General features: G+C 33.2%; 2 protein-coding genes across 2 annotated transcripts in view; both read left to right on the forward strand.

The window, feature by feature from the left end:
• Positions 1 to 5,527, forward strand: part of LOC111705185 (paired mesoderm homeobox protein 2B) — an 11,766-nt gene extending 6,239 nt beyond the window's left edge. Inside the window, exons 5-9 of the mRNA XM_023477651.1 lie at positions 53 to 171; positions 803 to 877; positions 3,992 to 4,060; positions 4,553 to 4,721; positions 4,990 to 5,527. Coding sequence (XP_023333419.1) covers positions 53 to 171; positions 803 to 877; positions 3,992 to 4,060; positions 4,553 to 4,721; positions 4,990 to 5,246 — 689 coding nt within the window. The 3' untranslated portion in view covers positions 5,247 to 5,527. The remainder of the gene's footprint in view (positions 1 to 52; positions 172 to 802; positions 878 to 3,991; positions 4,061 to 4,552; positions 4,722 to 4,989) is intronic.
• Positions 5,528 to 11,092: 5,565 nt separating this feature from the next.
• LOC111705211 (uncharacterized) lies at positions 11,093 to 14,997 on the forward strand. The gene is made up of 6 exons (XM_023477688.1): positions 11,093 to 11,158; positions 12,068 to 12,150; positions 12,860 to 12,943; positions 13,329 to 13,355; positions 14,523 to 14,580; positions 14,904 to 14,997. The coding sequence occupies exons 1-6, from the start codon at positions 11,096 to 11,098 to the stop codon at positions 14,943 to 14,945; spliced, it is 357 nt and encodes a 118-aa protein (XP_023333456.1). The 5' UTR covers positions 11,093 to 11,095; the 3' UTR covers positions 14,946 to 14,997.
• The last annotated feature ends 1,267 nt before the right edge of the window (positions 14,998 to 16,264 follow it).

Here is a 16,264-nt window from a genome sequence, read left to right on the forward strand (position 1 = left end):
TATCTACTATCTACTATCTACTATCTACTATCTACTATCTTCTATCTACTAGGGCTCCCCTACAAGATGTATCCAGGCCATGATGGAGTTCTCACTGAAAAGAGGAAGCAGAGAAGAATAAGAACAACATTTACTTCAGCTCAGCTTAAAGAGCTTGAGAGGGCATTCCAGGTAGAAGAATATATTCCATGTAGAATAATTAATTCCAGGTAAAAGAATATATTCCAGAAAGAAGAATTAATTCCAGGTAGATGAATATATTCCATGTAGAAGAATTAATTCTAGGTAGAAAAATTAATTCCATGTAGAATAATTAATTCCATGTAAAGAATATATTCCAGATAGAAGAATTAATTCCAGGTAGAAAAATTCATTCCAGGTAGAAGAATTAATTCCAGGTAGAGGAATATATTCCAGGTAGAAGAAAATATTCCAGGTGGAAGAATATATTCCAGGTAGAAGAATCTATTCCAGGTAGAAGAAAATATTCCTGGTAGAAAAATATATTCCAGGTAGAAGAATATATTTCAGGTAGAAGAATATATTTCAGGTAGAAGAATATATTCCAAGTAGAAAAATATATTTTAGGTAGAAGAATATATTCCAGGGAGAAGAATATATTCCAGGTAGAGGAATATATTCCAGGTAGAAGAATATATTCCAGGTAGAAGAATATATTCCAGGTAGAAGAATATATTCCAGGTAGAAGAAAATATTCCAGGTAGAAGAATATATTCCAGGTAGAAAAATATATTTTAGGTAGAAGAATGTATTCCGGATATATACAAGGTTATATATTTAGGAAACACATTACCCGGATATATATACAAGAGAGGAGATTGCAATGAAGATTGATCTAACTGAAGCTCGAGTTCAGGTAAATTTCTTTCAAAATTCGGTGATGTTGATGGACTAAACCTCTGTAGAGTAAAAAAAGTTGATGTTAGTTCCACATTTATTGAAAATATATTTCGGTCTGGGTTGACCCTCGTCAGTCTTGTTTCTGTCAGTTCTTATTAAAAATAAACTCATTAAATTTCTTTAGTATTTTAAGTCACTTAAAGGAACGTGTTATAATTCTTTAATAATTCTTCACTTTTGCACTAAATGTAGATTTTCACGACAGTTAATCACGATAGATTGATGGTTAATAAATGCATTAAAACAGGTTGTGCAAATTTAGATCTTGTTTTACATGATTCCCTACACCCTTCTCCCTCCATAAAATATTATAAGAATAAATTCCCCACTCCTGATAAACAACAGGTTTTATATTGTTTTATATTGATATCTGATACCTTACCATTTGACGATAGATAGATAGATGTAATTTGGCAAATATAGATAGAAAGATAGAGGGATCAGATGGTCCAAATTGACTTTTTGATGGATAACGACCCTAACAAGAATAACCATTATCAGTGGAGTGTTATCAATCAGACCAGAGATACCCCCCTTTATCCAACTACCCTTCACCCTCACATATAGTTACCCTTCCCCCCCTCCCTCCATTTTGTTAACCCATCTGATAATATTTTCGAGAAACTTCTGCAAATAATAATAAAAAAGAGGAAGGAAGGAAAGGAAAGGAAAGGAAACGAAGGAAGGAAAGGAAACGAAACGAAGGAAAGGAAGGGAAGGAAGGAAGGGAAGGAAGGAAGGGAAGGAAGGGAAGGGAAGGAAGGGAAGGAAGGGAAGGAAGGGAAGGAAGGGAAGGAAGGGAAGGAAGGGAAGGAAGGGAAGAAAGGGAAGGAAGGGAAGGACAGGAAACATATGTCTCAAAGCCTAAGGGTTGTTTATCAATAATATAATTTACAGAGAAAATCTCAACCCAGAGACATATTTATACCACCCCCCCCCATCCCAGCCCTTAAACATGGGGAACCCAGGGATACCCACCTCTACTCGGCCATAACATGGGGAATCTCCCCCCCCCCCTCTCCTACCAGATGCCATGACACCAGATGGTTGCACAAATAATTGGTAACTTTCGGAATAAATATTATATAAAAACACTTGATACAATTCATCCGGAAAAGTAGATATATGTTATATAGTATTTACGTATATAATATTTATAAGTCAACTTTTCTTCAAGAAAGCTGAAATATGTTTTATAAATATTAGATTTTCTACGATTTTGATCATAAATCTGACATGAACCTTATCAGCTTGAGCACTTTTCCCTAAAAAGTTCGCTTTCCATGAATAAACGAAAGCAATGTAAAACATGTTAATTTCATATTTTCACTGAACTTTGTTGGTAAAAATTAATCGCTCTGTGTCTTTATATGTATATTATAAAACATTATAAAACACTTTCAGATAACCAATTAACCTTATACTCGAGAAATCATTATTATTTTATCATTAATCCCCGTTCCCCCGTCTTCCCCCCCCCCCGCCCAATCATATTTACCGTCACTGACATCCATTTTCCTCATCTTTTTTTCTTATTTCAAATTTCCCAATCAATCCTAACATGTTCTTTCTCTTTTCCTAATCCTATTCCTTTAATTCCTACTTTCCTAAACCCCTGTTTCCTATTCCCTAATTCCTTTCCCTCTGTTTCATTTTACCCAAATTTTTATTCTCCTCAGTCTCTTGTTTCCGATTTTCCTAAACCCGAGTTTTCTTTTTTCCTAAACCCGAGTTTTCTATTTTCCTGAACCCGAATTTTCTATTTTCCTGAACCCAAGTTTTCTATTTTCCTAAACCCGAGTTTTCTATTTTCCTAAACCATATATAATATATAAGTCGTGTTCCAAAAATATTTAACATATCTTTTTCCTTGTTTAGACGAACGTTCCCAAATCGTTACTGGCAATTTTAACGACCATTTAACGATCGCGTGTTAGGGATTAGTGTACATTTTAAAATTAAGTAACATCACATCGGCTAAAAATATAAACTACCTAGTACACTTGTGATAAATCTTTTGTATATATTTGTATTATAAACCCATAAAGCCATTCGCTCATGCAGCTCTAACAAACAGAAACTATTTTTGGAGTTAATAATGTTGATTATTTCCTTATCCAAAACAAAAAATTCAGATTTTAAAATAGAAAATATATTTAAATTGTAAAACCAAACATTTATTGATTTTACAAATTCTAAAGTGGAGATTTTGGCTCTCAATCCAAAAAAAAATTTAAAATCCATATTGGACACCCCTGCTCAAAACACAAATGAAAAGTTTTTTTTTAAGTACAACTACAGTTAGGGAAAACAAAAATTATAAAATATCAGAGTTTGATTATGATATCGACTGAATTGATTAATTCCTAATAATTATTGATTGTATTGTCCCAATACAGATACTATCTCTATACGTATTGTAATTACAATTAAACCTAGTAATGTCTAAACATTAATCTGCCTTTTGTCTTTTTATCTAACTATCTATCTATTCTATATCCTTAGATATCCTCCCCACTACATTTTCATTACACAAATTGCCGGAAAGTAGCGCCACAAAAACTGCCGCCGCCGCTCTGATGGCGGCAATCTATATCGGACAGCATACCCTCCATCTTATTCTTTCTAGTTTCATTTCCTTCTTCAAGTTTCTTTTACGCGTTTCTTTACTTTTTATTCTGTGAGAACCAGAAAACTCCGGAGTAGGAAGACGACTGTGAGACTATTTGCCTTAAAACAGAATAAAAAATTTACTTATTATTGCGTTAATGTCGTCTTCATATTCCATCGTTTTCTGGTTCTCCGTGTATTCTTTCTTTTATTTTTCGTTATATCAGAAAGACGTAAATAAAACCAATGCGAAACTAAATATTAAAAACTTGGCCATCAGTTCGTGAAAATTTTACATTTTATGGGTTCGAAAGTGAACGTAAAATAACTCCAGTTTAACCCAATAAACATTGTATATTTCCGATGGTTTAGCGTTTTAATTGAAAAGTTTAAAGAACAATTAAATTATCGTTTTCCAACCTTAATTAGAGATCTAACACGTGGATTTTTGATTGTTTAGGTTTGGTTTCAGAACAGGAGAGCAAAGTTCAGGAAAACTGAAAGATTGAACCAACAGAAAGGTTCCCAGGTATATACTAGACATTATCATAATTTGGTGTACACTGCACAGTCCCTTTTTATCCGTCTATAGTCCATATGTACGACTTGCTGCTTCCTTAAAGTCAATCTACTTCAAATAGTGTACAATTAGTTGAATCAGACTGTAAATTAGTTGAATCAGACTGTATATTAGTTGAATCAGACTGTATATTTGTTGAATCAGACTGTATATTAGTTGAATCAGACTGTATATTAGTTGAATCAGACTGTATATATAGATTTTACCGTCGAACTATCGGATAAACATCTTAAATCCTTTATTTGACAAAGCTTTGATATTTTAAAAATTGAATTTGAATCTTAGTAAAAATTTGAAATATCAACGGTTTGCACCATCAGGTAAAAAAATACAGTTTGTTGGTAAAATATAACCATTTAAATATAAAATAAAATCTATAAAATAAACCTAATTATATAACTAATCTAATAAAAAATGAATAGAACTATATAAATTATTCAGGATGGAAACGGAAACAATAACAACCGTGGAGGTAGCCCCACAAATATAAAGTCTGAAGGGGGCCGAGGGAGCCCCTGTGAAAGGGGAGGAGAGGGAAAGGATGGAAGGACTCCCTCTCCTATAGGAGAAGCAGCTATATCCCCCTGTCCAAGGAGTCCGCATAATAATGGTAACACATTTTTTAGCGCTAATAAATTGCTACCTCTGAAACCCAGTTTTCCTCAAAAAATATTAAACCAAGCAAATAATATTCCCGTAGTTCTACCAAGTTCCTCAATCAAATAATATTCCCGTAGTTCTACCAAGTTCCTCAATCAAATTTTGAGAGAAAGAAGTTCACGAGTTATCAATGGACATAAAAAAAAAACAGAGAATACTACTTTATGTTAATAGATGACTTAAAACCCCGTGTCTATCTATCATCTTATATTGTTTAGGTTTAATGAAAGATGACCGCAACAAATGGTCTCCCCTTGCTACAGTAAACTCTGCCCCACTCGGTAGCCTGCCTCCCCAGCCCCCCTCCCCAAGCAAACACTTGGCTCCGCCCCCCATGTCTGGTCACTACACAAGCAACCACGGAGCCTACCATCCCTCCGGGAGCTTCTCCTCCCCCCTGACCGCCCTCCTGGGGACCGGGTCCCACTACCTCTTCAACTCAGAGTCCAAGGGTCCTACAGTCCAGATTTTCTAGTCCGTCAAACATAGAGGTTGAGGAACCCGTCCTCTTTAGATAAACATATATTTGTTCTACCCCCCCTACCCCCACCCTGAATCCTTTCATAGATTATAACCTAAATTAGATGTGTACAAAACCCCCATATTTCCTTTTCATGTATGTACCGTGTACATTGGGTCCAGTATTGTGTACATAAAACGGAGAAAAATTGTTTATAACCTTGTACAACTGAATTTTACAGAATAATTCATTATTTACTATGTTGACCTTGCCATTTGTAAATATGTTTATTTGCACTGTTTGATTAATTTGAATTGAAAAATTTACATAAATTTGTAAGTCTAGATTATTTATGTGATTTTAATTTACATTTTTTAAATCTAAAATATTATTTATGTGATAATATTTGATTTGCATAAAAATTTACAAAAACTTGCATAATCGTTTATTTTCGTTTATTATATTTAAACGTACATTAATAACCAAATAAAGAAAAATAAAAACACTTATGTAGATTTAAATTAGTATATGTAAAGAAAATAACTTATTAAAAAATGAAATACAGCTGCACACCAGGAAATTCTAAAGGAGGAGGTTGGGGCGGGTGGGGTGTGGTGGGGGGGGGAGATATATTTAAAATATTGTGCCCGAAGCGCGCCAAAATTTTGTATTTCTAGACTTTTAAAGGTATTTTGGTGTTTTTGTGTCATAACCCACACTGTCGTTTACACATGAAATTTGGGCAAACAACCAGAATTCAAAGATATGCAGTCGACAAATAAATATGAATTATTTCAATTTAAATTCATAAAAAATATGAAATGTTTAAGAATTGACAGCTTACATTTTTTTAATACATGCATTATTTTTTTAAATTGTAGAATTGTGAGTTTTTATGTAAATTTATTGCATTAATCCCCTTTCCTGGAGTTCCTATGAAACACATGAAGGGGTTAAAATGTTGAACTTTGTTTACGATGAGTAAAAATATAAACAATAAACCTGCTTGTACCGTACTGGAAACTTGAAATGTATAGAACCCGCACTGGAACTTAAAACTGTTTTCACCGTACTGGAAACTTGAAATCCATAGAACCCGCACTGGAACCTAAAACTGTTTACATCGTACTGGAAACTATGAAATGTATAGAACCCGCACTGGAACCTAAAACTGTTTACACTGTACTGCAAACTATGAAATGTACAGAATATGGAACCTAAAATTGCTTGTACCGTACTGGAAACTATGCAATGTATAGAACCCGCACTGGAACCTAAAACTGCTTGTACCGTACTGGAAACTATATAGAAATGTATAGAACCCTCACTGGAACCTCAAACTGTTTGAACCCTACTGGAAGCTATGCAATGTATAGAATCTGAACTGGAACCTAAAACTGCTTGAACCGTACTGGAAACTATGAAATGTTTAGAACCCTCACTGGAACCTGACTGGAACCTAAAACTGTTAACACCGTACTGGAAACTATATAGAATTGCATAGATGTAATGAATATTGTGTAACACTCTATCTGTAAACCTGAACTATATTGTACATTATTAAGTATCTCTGTTTGTAAATAGCTACTCAAAACTTGTATTGAAATTAACCTAACCTAGCTACGTCTGTAAATAACTAAGTCAAACCTGTATTGTGATTAGCTTAACTACACTTGTATATAACGTCGTAAAACTTACAATTTTGATAAAGTTTTGTCTGGATTGACATTGATTACTGAATTGAATAGCTCTTATGCCTTGTCAACCATAACAAGAGGGAACGAGTATCTATACAGATAAAGTCGTGTCCGGATTGACATTCATAGTAAAGTATTATTAAACTGAATAGCTCTTATCCCTCGTTTACCATAACGAGAGGGAACGAGTATTGGTACCCATAAAGTTGTGTCCAGATTGACATTGACAGTGGTATTTGTGGCACCATGAGTTCCTGATTGAGTTGTACTTGGATTGATACGGTTCTGAAAGACTTTTATGGAGTAGGGCATTTACTACATAGAATCTGCATTGGAACCTAGAACTGTTTACACCGTACTGGCAACTATGCTAAATGTATAAAATCTGCACTAGAATCTACAACTGCTTGTACCGTACTGGAAACTATGAAATGTACGTATAGAATCCGCATTGGAACCTAAAACTGTTTACACCGTACTAGAAACTATGAAATCTATAGAACCCGCACTGGAACCTAAAACTGTTTACACCGTACTGGAAACTATGAAATCTATAAAACCCGCACTGGAATCTATAACTGTTTACACCATACTGGAAACTATGAAATCTATAGAACCCGCACTGGAACCTAAAACTGCTTGTACCGTACTGGAAACTATATGGAAATGTATAGAACCCACACTGGAACCTAAAACTGTTTGAACCGTACTTGAAAATATGAAATGTATAGAACCCGCACTGAAACCTAAAACTGCTTGTACCGTACTGGAAACTATGAAATGTACAGAATCCGCACTGGAAAGCTAAAACTGCTTGTACCGTACCGGAAACTATGAAATCTATAGAACCCGCACTGGAACCTAAAACTGCTTGTACCGTACTGGAAACTATGCGATGTATAGAACCCGCACTGGAACCTAAAACTGCTTGTACCATACTGGAAACTATGCAATGTACAGAATCCGCACTGGATCCTAAAACTGTTTGTACCATACTGGAAACTATGAAATGTATAGAACCCGCATTGGAACCTAAAACAGCTTGTACAGTACTGGAAACTATGAAATGTATAGAACCCGCAATGGAACCTAAAATTGCTTGTACCGTACTGGAAACTATGAAATGTATAGAACCCGCATTGGAACCTAAAACAGCTTGTACCATACTGGAAACTACGAAATGTATAGAACCCACACTGGAACCTAAAACTGCTTGTACCTTACTAGAAACTATGAAATGTATAGAACCCGCACTGGAACCTAAAACAGCTTGTACCTTAATAGAAGCTATGCAATGTATAGATCCATTACCGGAATCTAAAACAGTGTGTACCGTACTGGGAAAAAAGTTTGATTGCCTCAAAATGAAAGTTGCTTCATTTATTCTGGAACCACCCTGTATATCTACAGTAGGCAGCTTAACAGCTGTATTTACAACTAAATATTGTGAGATTATCCCTTGGTTTAACACTGCTAATTCTAAACATTGAATATTTTATACTAAACAAAACCTCAAACAAATTCCCTTTACACATAACATACTTTCTCCCTTCATGGTGATTCAGATATTGAGGATTAAAGGGACTGTAAGCGTGATTTCTAGTAAACCTCCATACAAAGAGGGGAGTGCCCGATTTACCCTTTAAACCTTTGACTGATCATTAACGGCGGAGAACTCTGTGTGTTCCCTTAAAATGACGTTCAAATTGCCAAAAATTTACGCTAGCGTACAGTTTGAAACCAATCTTTTTCTGCGATTTTTGGATAGTAATTATTAGTATCTTAGATAAAAATGATGGTTATTTTGCCCATTTATACAAGTTTAGCTATTTTTGTCTATTTTGTTGTTTTTTGCATGTTTAGGGTATCACGTATTGGGTCATTAACGATTTGTGTGAGGATTTTAAATGACAGAACAAAATTTGTTTAATCTGATGCTGCCTGGACATACTTAGCATTAGTTAATAGTTAGTTTTGCTTTAACCTACTCTTGTATGAACCAATGTCTCTTTTCCTCTTCTCCCCATTTGCTCATCTTATAGATTTTTCCACCGCCCCCCCCCTCACTTTCTAGATTATTTCTTCGTTCTAATTTCGTTAAGGATTTAAATTGTTTCCGGAATTTTTCTTTTTGTAACTTTTCGATAAATGCATTACATTTTTAGTATCTTTAGAATATTTGTAAAAAAAAGTGTATATTTGTTTAGTTTTCATAAAAACAAAAACATTTTACATGATGTTTACATTCCAACACAAACCCCAGGGGGATATACAGAGATATAGGGAGAGATGAATATTTTATCATAGGCCGGCCAGATATATCCCGGGGGGGGGGAGAGGGGGAGGGATAGTGGTATTATGATGTATTTATTTACATGAACATTATTTCTGGAGCTTCACTTAAAGTTACAAAAAGTTTATCATATAATAAGTCCCCAATACATTATTGATTTGGAACATTTTTATCAAATTTTAGGGGAATTATATCTATTTAATATCAATCAACTTTGACTCGTACTATTAGTAATATGGCAGCTTAAACAATTAAGATGTCTCTGAGTTTTAAGGTTAGGAATAGGATCAATCTCAAACCATAAATTTTGACACACACCCCCCTCTCCCTCTCAAAAGTCAAACTTGACAAAAGCTCAGGTGTATATATATACAAATTATATATATGCAACCATATTTCATCTTTTGTTCATAATGTTTCGGGTTAGGTTATGTCAAGGTAATTTCTGGGTGGGCACCGACCCTTTAGTAAAAGTAAAATCAATCTAAAGTCTGACCGCGTCAACCTTGTTGCATCGGCTAGTCCTATTGAGTTTCTACTTTATTTACCCAATGTCCGGGCGATACCGAACAAACTGGGACCGGAAAGGTTGACCCGGCTCGGAAATTTAAATGTACTACGACTGCCCGTGTGGAGCACTGCGGCTAGGCCAAGGGACAGAGTGCTGCGGTCTTATGTCAATAATAATAATACATTATATAGATTCGAGTTTGCGTGAATTATATATGATCACCTGAGGTTGCTTACAGTTGAAAGTAGTAGGAAGTGTTTTTTTTCATAAATCAAAATGCAGATTTCAAGAAAATATAACATTACTGAGTTCCCCCTTTACAGTTTATTTAGGGATTACACACGTACCAGAGTGCTTCAGTTTTCAACAACATCCCAGGAACCAAACAACCAAATGGCTGTCAGAAACTAACCAACCAAAGGGTTGTCAGAACCTAACAATCAAAGAGTTATCAGAACCAAACAACGAAAGGGTTCTCAGAATCAAACAAGCAAAGGGTTCTCAGAACCAAACAACCAAAGATTTGTCAGAACGTAACAACCAAAGGGTTGTTGGAATCAAACAACCAAAGGGTTGTCAGAACCAAAAACAACCAAATCGTTCTCAGAAACAAACCATCCAAAGGGTTCTCAGAGACAAACCATCCAAAGGGTTGTCAGAAAACTCAAAAACCAAGCGACCATCAGACACAGAGACTATATATTTAAAGTAGTAATCTCTGTTTTTTTTGTATGTCCGATCATAACTTATGAACCCCTTGACCAATTTTCCTCCACTTTTTATAGGAGAACTCGGAAAACCGCAGGAATTTTTTAAAGATTCTAAGTTATATTGAGAAAGAATCGAAAGAAAGAATCGTAATTTACGACTAAACGCTGGTAAACGGGAGGAGTAACACTGGGTTCCCAGGCTAGTTGATTATGCCATTAAAGTTTATCTACATTCCAATTTTCATACTTTGTTTAATGATAATGTTTAAAGAATATTTTCTATTAAAACATCAAAAAACCAGCAAGAGAAAATAATGTTAGGACAAAATACCAAATAGCCTAAAATAAATAGATATTCGAGCAAAGTTTTGGTAACCAATTAAACAACAAGAAATTCTCAGGTTACCAATCTTGCTTTAAAATACCTTAATTAAATTATTTTCAACTTCATTTTAAAGTAATAAAACTATTTCAGAGTATTTCGCTTTAAAAAATTAAAAGAATTAAGTGCAACAATAAGATATTTTGAGACAAATATCAGTGTTGTCGATTCTTGAAATTATTAAAATTACTTCAAGCATTTCGAATTACATCTGAAAAGATTAGCACGTTAATCACCATATAGTTCTTTTTATAAATATTTCAGGTGAAAAATGGCTTTCCGCCTCTTTTTCTTCATTATATTGACGTCTGCACCTGCTTTTCCAGTTCACAAGGTGAAAAGGTTTTCAGCTTCTAACATCTTTTAGCTGGAGGAGGTTTTCTAATTCTAATTGAAATTTGGAGATAAAAGTTTTGATTTTCTAACATATAAAATGTAAGGATAAGTAAATAAATAAAATTTATTTTGAATCCAAACCCTTTTATGTGGGTTATTTTAAATTCCAATACAATTTTTAGTTTACATTCTTCATTAAAGGGTGGAAAAGATAAAAAATGTGATCATGCATGCTTTAGATTTTGTAATTTCAGTATCTCCTTGATGCATTGGCAAGTTTTCGAACTTTCTCCTCCTGACCTTGAGCCTGAAAGGGACTGTAAAGGAAAAATTAAATGGAGGATAGGATTCATATTTCATATTTTTCATATTTTTATTCAACTACAAAGCACGAGATAGTAAAAATAACAAATCCCAATTTACTATGTAGTTTGGACCCGCCTAACCAGAGTTGGTTGTTATGATTAATTGGCCCATTTAAAGCGAATAAGAATTGTAAATAAATAGATGAAACCTAAGTATCTTAGGAGTTGATCGCGACCCATGAGAGCTCTATCTGATTTCCTATTCTAACAAATGATTTTTTAGATAAGATAAATAGATATAATTTTGTAAAAAAAAATAGTAGCTTTAAACACATCATATTCAGCAAATCGCAACCCATCTGAAAACGACGATATTCCAAAGGAGCCTAAGTAACTTAGGTTTGCTCCTTTTATTATTTGAATTTGATAATTTTTACCTTTTCCTAGATTTAATTGATAATTATCATACATAATTATACGTGTAATTATTTATATGTCCGTATCACGTGACCAGAACTCCCACCAATGTCAGTGCAGTATACTGGTCACGTGATACAGACGGAGACATGTGACAATAATTTATTTAATCTATTGTTTTTAAGGTAAAGTTCGACCGTGAAACAAGATCCTCCTTACTCAATCCACTCTCAGACAGTTTTACTGGGTTCTATAGAGCAGACGTCAGGTTCAAATTCTAGGGGTTCTATAGAGTTATAGTTAATTGGACTTACTGAAAAACACATTACACAATTGAGGTTCTGAAATTATAAAATGAGTTTTTTTATAGCAAGTTTCAGGTTCAGAATTTAGATAAAACAGGTCTCAGGTTCAAAATTCAGAAAGAGCAGGTTTAAGGTTCAAAATTTATATAGAGCAGGTTTCAGGTTCAGAATTGATCCACTGAGTTCTGTAGAGCAGAGATTTCAGGTTCAGAATTCAAAAACTGAGTACTATAGAGCAGATTTCAGGTTCAGAACTTATATACTCAGGTTCAATAAACTCAGGTTCAATTTTATAAACTCAGTGTTATAGAATATATTAAAATGCCAGAATTTATAAACTGAGTTCTACAGAGCAGATTTTAGATTCAGATTTCATTTAGAGCAGGTTTCAGATTTAGAATAATACACTGAGTTCTACAGACCAAACTTAGGTTCAGATTTTATTTAGAGCAGGTTTCAGGTTCAGAATTCATATACTGAGTTCTATAGACCAAACTTAGGTTGAGATTTTATTTAGAGCAGGTTTCAGATTCAGAATAATATACTGAGTTCTACAGACCAAACTTAGGTTCAGATTTTATTTAGAGCAGGTTTCAGGTTCAGAATTCATATACTGAGTTCTATAGATAAGATTTTTGTTATAAATAAAAAGCAGAAATTTTCTTTCCACAGGTTTGAAACACGTTACAAACCAGAAGAGAGAAACACCCTGAAACCTATCTGCAACCACAAACCTTCAATAAAAAGCAGAAACAGGAACAAAATTCTTTCATTCGTATATAAACGATATAGTCATTATAAAAGAAATAAAGAGTGAAGAATTATAAATTATAAACTCTAAAAAATAATCAGATATCTTTGATTAAAGAAAGAACGTGAGTTTGATGAAAATGTGAAAGGAATTGAGTTTTTGACACAAAGTCTGATTTTCCAATTTCTATATCTTTGTAACCCAATGTCGTAGACCTTAGATATTTCAAACTATTAATACTTATAGATAAAATAATCTTAGATTGAAATATCAAAGATTTGCATCAAAAGATTGCAAAGATATTGGAATCAGAAGATTTTAGTTTGTGGCAAAAACTCAATTCCTTTAAAGAATTTAATTTATTTGAATGAATCGATGTGACGTGATCAGTATAACAAACAACATTGACCTTCTCAGGTATTAAATTGTTTAAAACCTTCACATCATTTATAAAACTCAAATAAGATTGAGAATCAAATTATTTTAATGAATTGTAATAACTCGTTTATAAATTATTTAATTTTATTAATACAAAACTTTACGTTAGTGCTAAACTTCCTTGTTGTAGTACTAATCTGCATTTTAGGATCAAACTGTGTTTTAGTACCAAACTACGTGTTTAAGTACCAAACTACTTTATTATAGTACAAAATTACTTCGTTTCAAAACCAAACTTCTTTATTTCAGTACCTGCAAATTAGTTTGTTTTAGTAACAAATTCCTTTGTTTTAGTACCTAACTACTTTACTTTAGTACCAAACTACTTTATTTCAGTTCCTAAATACTTTATTTCACTACCAAACTACTTTATTTCACTACAATACTACTTTATTTCACTACCAAACTAGTTTATTTTAGTTCCAAAATACTTCATTTCACTACCATACTACTTTATTTCACTACCAATCTACTTTATTTCAGTTCCAAACTACTTTATTTCAATACCAAACTCCTTTATTTCAGTACCAAACTCCTTTCTTTCAATACCAAATTACTTTATTTCAGTACCAAACTACTTTATTAATATTTCACTACCAAACTCCTTTATTTCACTACCAAACTACTTTATTTTAGTACCAAACTACTTTATTTCACTACCAAGCTTCTTTATTTTACTGCCAAACTACTTTATTTCACTACCAAACTGCTTTATTTCACTACCAAACTACTTTATTTCAGTACCAAACTACTTTATTTCACTACCAAATTACTTTAATTCACTACCAAACTACTTTATTTTAGTACCAGACTACTTTATTTCAGTACCAAACTACTTTGTTTTAGTACCAAACTACTTTATTTCAGTGCCAAACTACTTTATTTCAGTACCAGACTACTTTATTTCAGTGCCAAACTACTTTATTTCAGTGCCAAACTACTTTATTTCAGTACCAAACTACTTTATTAATATTTCACTACCAAACTCCTTTATTTCACTACCAAACTACTTTATTTCAGTACCAAACTACTTTATTTCACTACCAAGCTACTTTATTTCACTGCCAAACTACTTTATTTCACTACCAAACTGCTTTATTTCACTACCAAACTACTTTATTTCAGTACCAAACTACTTTATTTCAGTACCAAACTCATGTATGAGATCCAGAGAAGAGGAGATGGGATAGATTGGATAAACGAGGGAAGATAAACATTTTCATTTTCTAAAGGAATTCCACATAATTTTGTTCTAAACCAAATGTTTCAGTTTGAAATATCAAAAGTTGCACACATGTAGCCACTAGAAAACTATATATAATTTTGTCACAAATCAAATATTTCAGTTTGAAATATCAAAAGTTGCACTCATGTAGCCATTAGAAAACTAGTGTTTTGGCCAGATAATCAGTTCCTGTCTATCAGATAATCAGTTCCTGTCTATCAGATAATCAGTTCCTGTCTATCTATTTCAAAGAACAAAATTATTTCTAGAATTAATGTATTATCCTTAATATCGTTTTATAGGGCCTCTACAGAATTGGAAAGAGGAGGATGAACCGGAAGTAAATGATGAAATGAAATCAGCAAAGTGGAACTTATTGGCGCAAATATGAGATTTGTGGGGAAAAGAGTTTTGACATTTTAATGCTTTAAAAAATAACAAATTACAAATTTACAAATATCACTGCGGCAAAAATCTTCTCTGATAATTAAAAAAATAAACCGTGCGAAATTTAAAATTAAACAATATCATAAAACATTTATAATAATACGATCCATATACGTTAAACAATAAACATATACTAGAGGGGGCAGTGGGGGTGCTCAGTCATTGCTCAGTCCAATAGCTGTAAGTGGGAAGGGGGGCTGAGCCACCATACCCCCCGCCCTGAATACGCCTCTGTTTGCATGAACAAGAAGTCCACTAATCCTTATAGATCTTTAAATACGAACAATCCGATGGTTATATTAAAGCTTCTGTATGTAAGTACATATTAAAAGTATTGCAAAAAAAAGTAAATGTGCGGGAGCAAACCACAATCTTAAGAAATTAGACTAAAATGTCGTAATCATTTAAGTTTAACACTGGAGTTAACTATCGTTTTCTAACGTATATTTGTCATGTAATTATTGTAATAATGTATAAATGTATTATTTTCATGAAATAAATGGCAGCAGATAATAGCATGATTAATTGTAAAAATGTCAATTTAACTAGCTTTCTTAACATGTAACAGCATACAAGAATCAATATTTTTTTAACACAAAATAAATTCTTATTGAAAAAAGAAAAGGACTTCAACTTAAGTTATAAACTGATAGTTTTGATGAAATAACGACCGTTTTTGTTAATGAATTATATATTGTATAACCCAGAATAAAATTGGGTCTATATATGTTAATCCCATTGTTTTTTGGGATAATCTTTTACATTCGTGGGCCTGTGCAGTCTTATGTATTTTCTGGCAGTACACGACTTTATCCATAATAGTCCATAATCCATAAAAGTCTTTCTGATCGAAGTCCCTCTGTGATTGTTTTCCTCTTATAGTCTTCAAATGTCCTGATAGTCCAATATAATCCTTATTTCTTATTGTTATTCATCTTAGATTGTCAGGTTTTGTAACCTTAAATGGTATGTATTGTAATACTCATGAGAATTAATACAGTTTTTTTTGAGGATAAATTAAAACTGACTTTCTTTAAGTCAAAAACGAGAAAATAGTTATAAAGTATATTTGGAAATGATTCGCGAAACGCCAAAGAAAATTTTTGGGAGTTTTTCTTAATTGACAAAATTTGATAAAAGACGATTCCCAATCATGATCTTACTGGAGCCAAGTGATGGGGGGGGGGCGAGGGAGGTCAAATCTCGGTTCGCCCCC

This window comes from Eurytemora carolleeae, unplaced genomic scaffold, assembly GCF_000591075.1.
Source record: "Eurytemora carolleeae unplaced genomic scaffold, Eaff_2.0 scaffold132, whole genome shotgun sequence".
Taxonomy (NCBI): domain Eukaryota; kingdom Metazoa; phylum Arthropoda; class Copepoda; order Calanoida; family Temoridae; genus Eurytemora; species Eurytemora carolleeae.

Excerpts from the sequence above, each read along its gene's own strand:
- LOC111705211 (XM_023477688.1), top strand. The coding sequence starts at position 11,096 with ATGGCTTTCCGCCTCTTTTTCTTCATTATATTGACGTCTGCACCTGCT. Across the intron at positions 13,356-14,522 it reads AACAACATTGACCTTCTCAG|TACCAAACTCATGTATGAGA; the intron begins GTATTAAATTGT and ends ACTTTATTTCAG. Across the intron at positions 14,581-14,903 it reads GGATAGATTGGATAAACGAG|GGCCTCTACAGAATTGGAAA; the intron begins GGAAGATAAACA and ends ATCGTTTTATAG.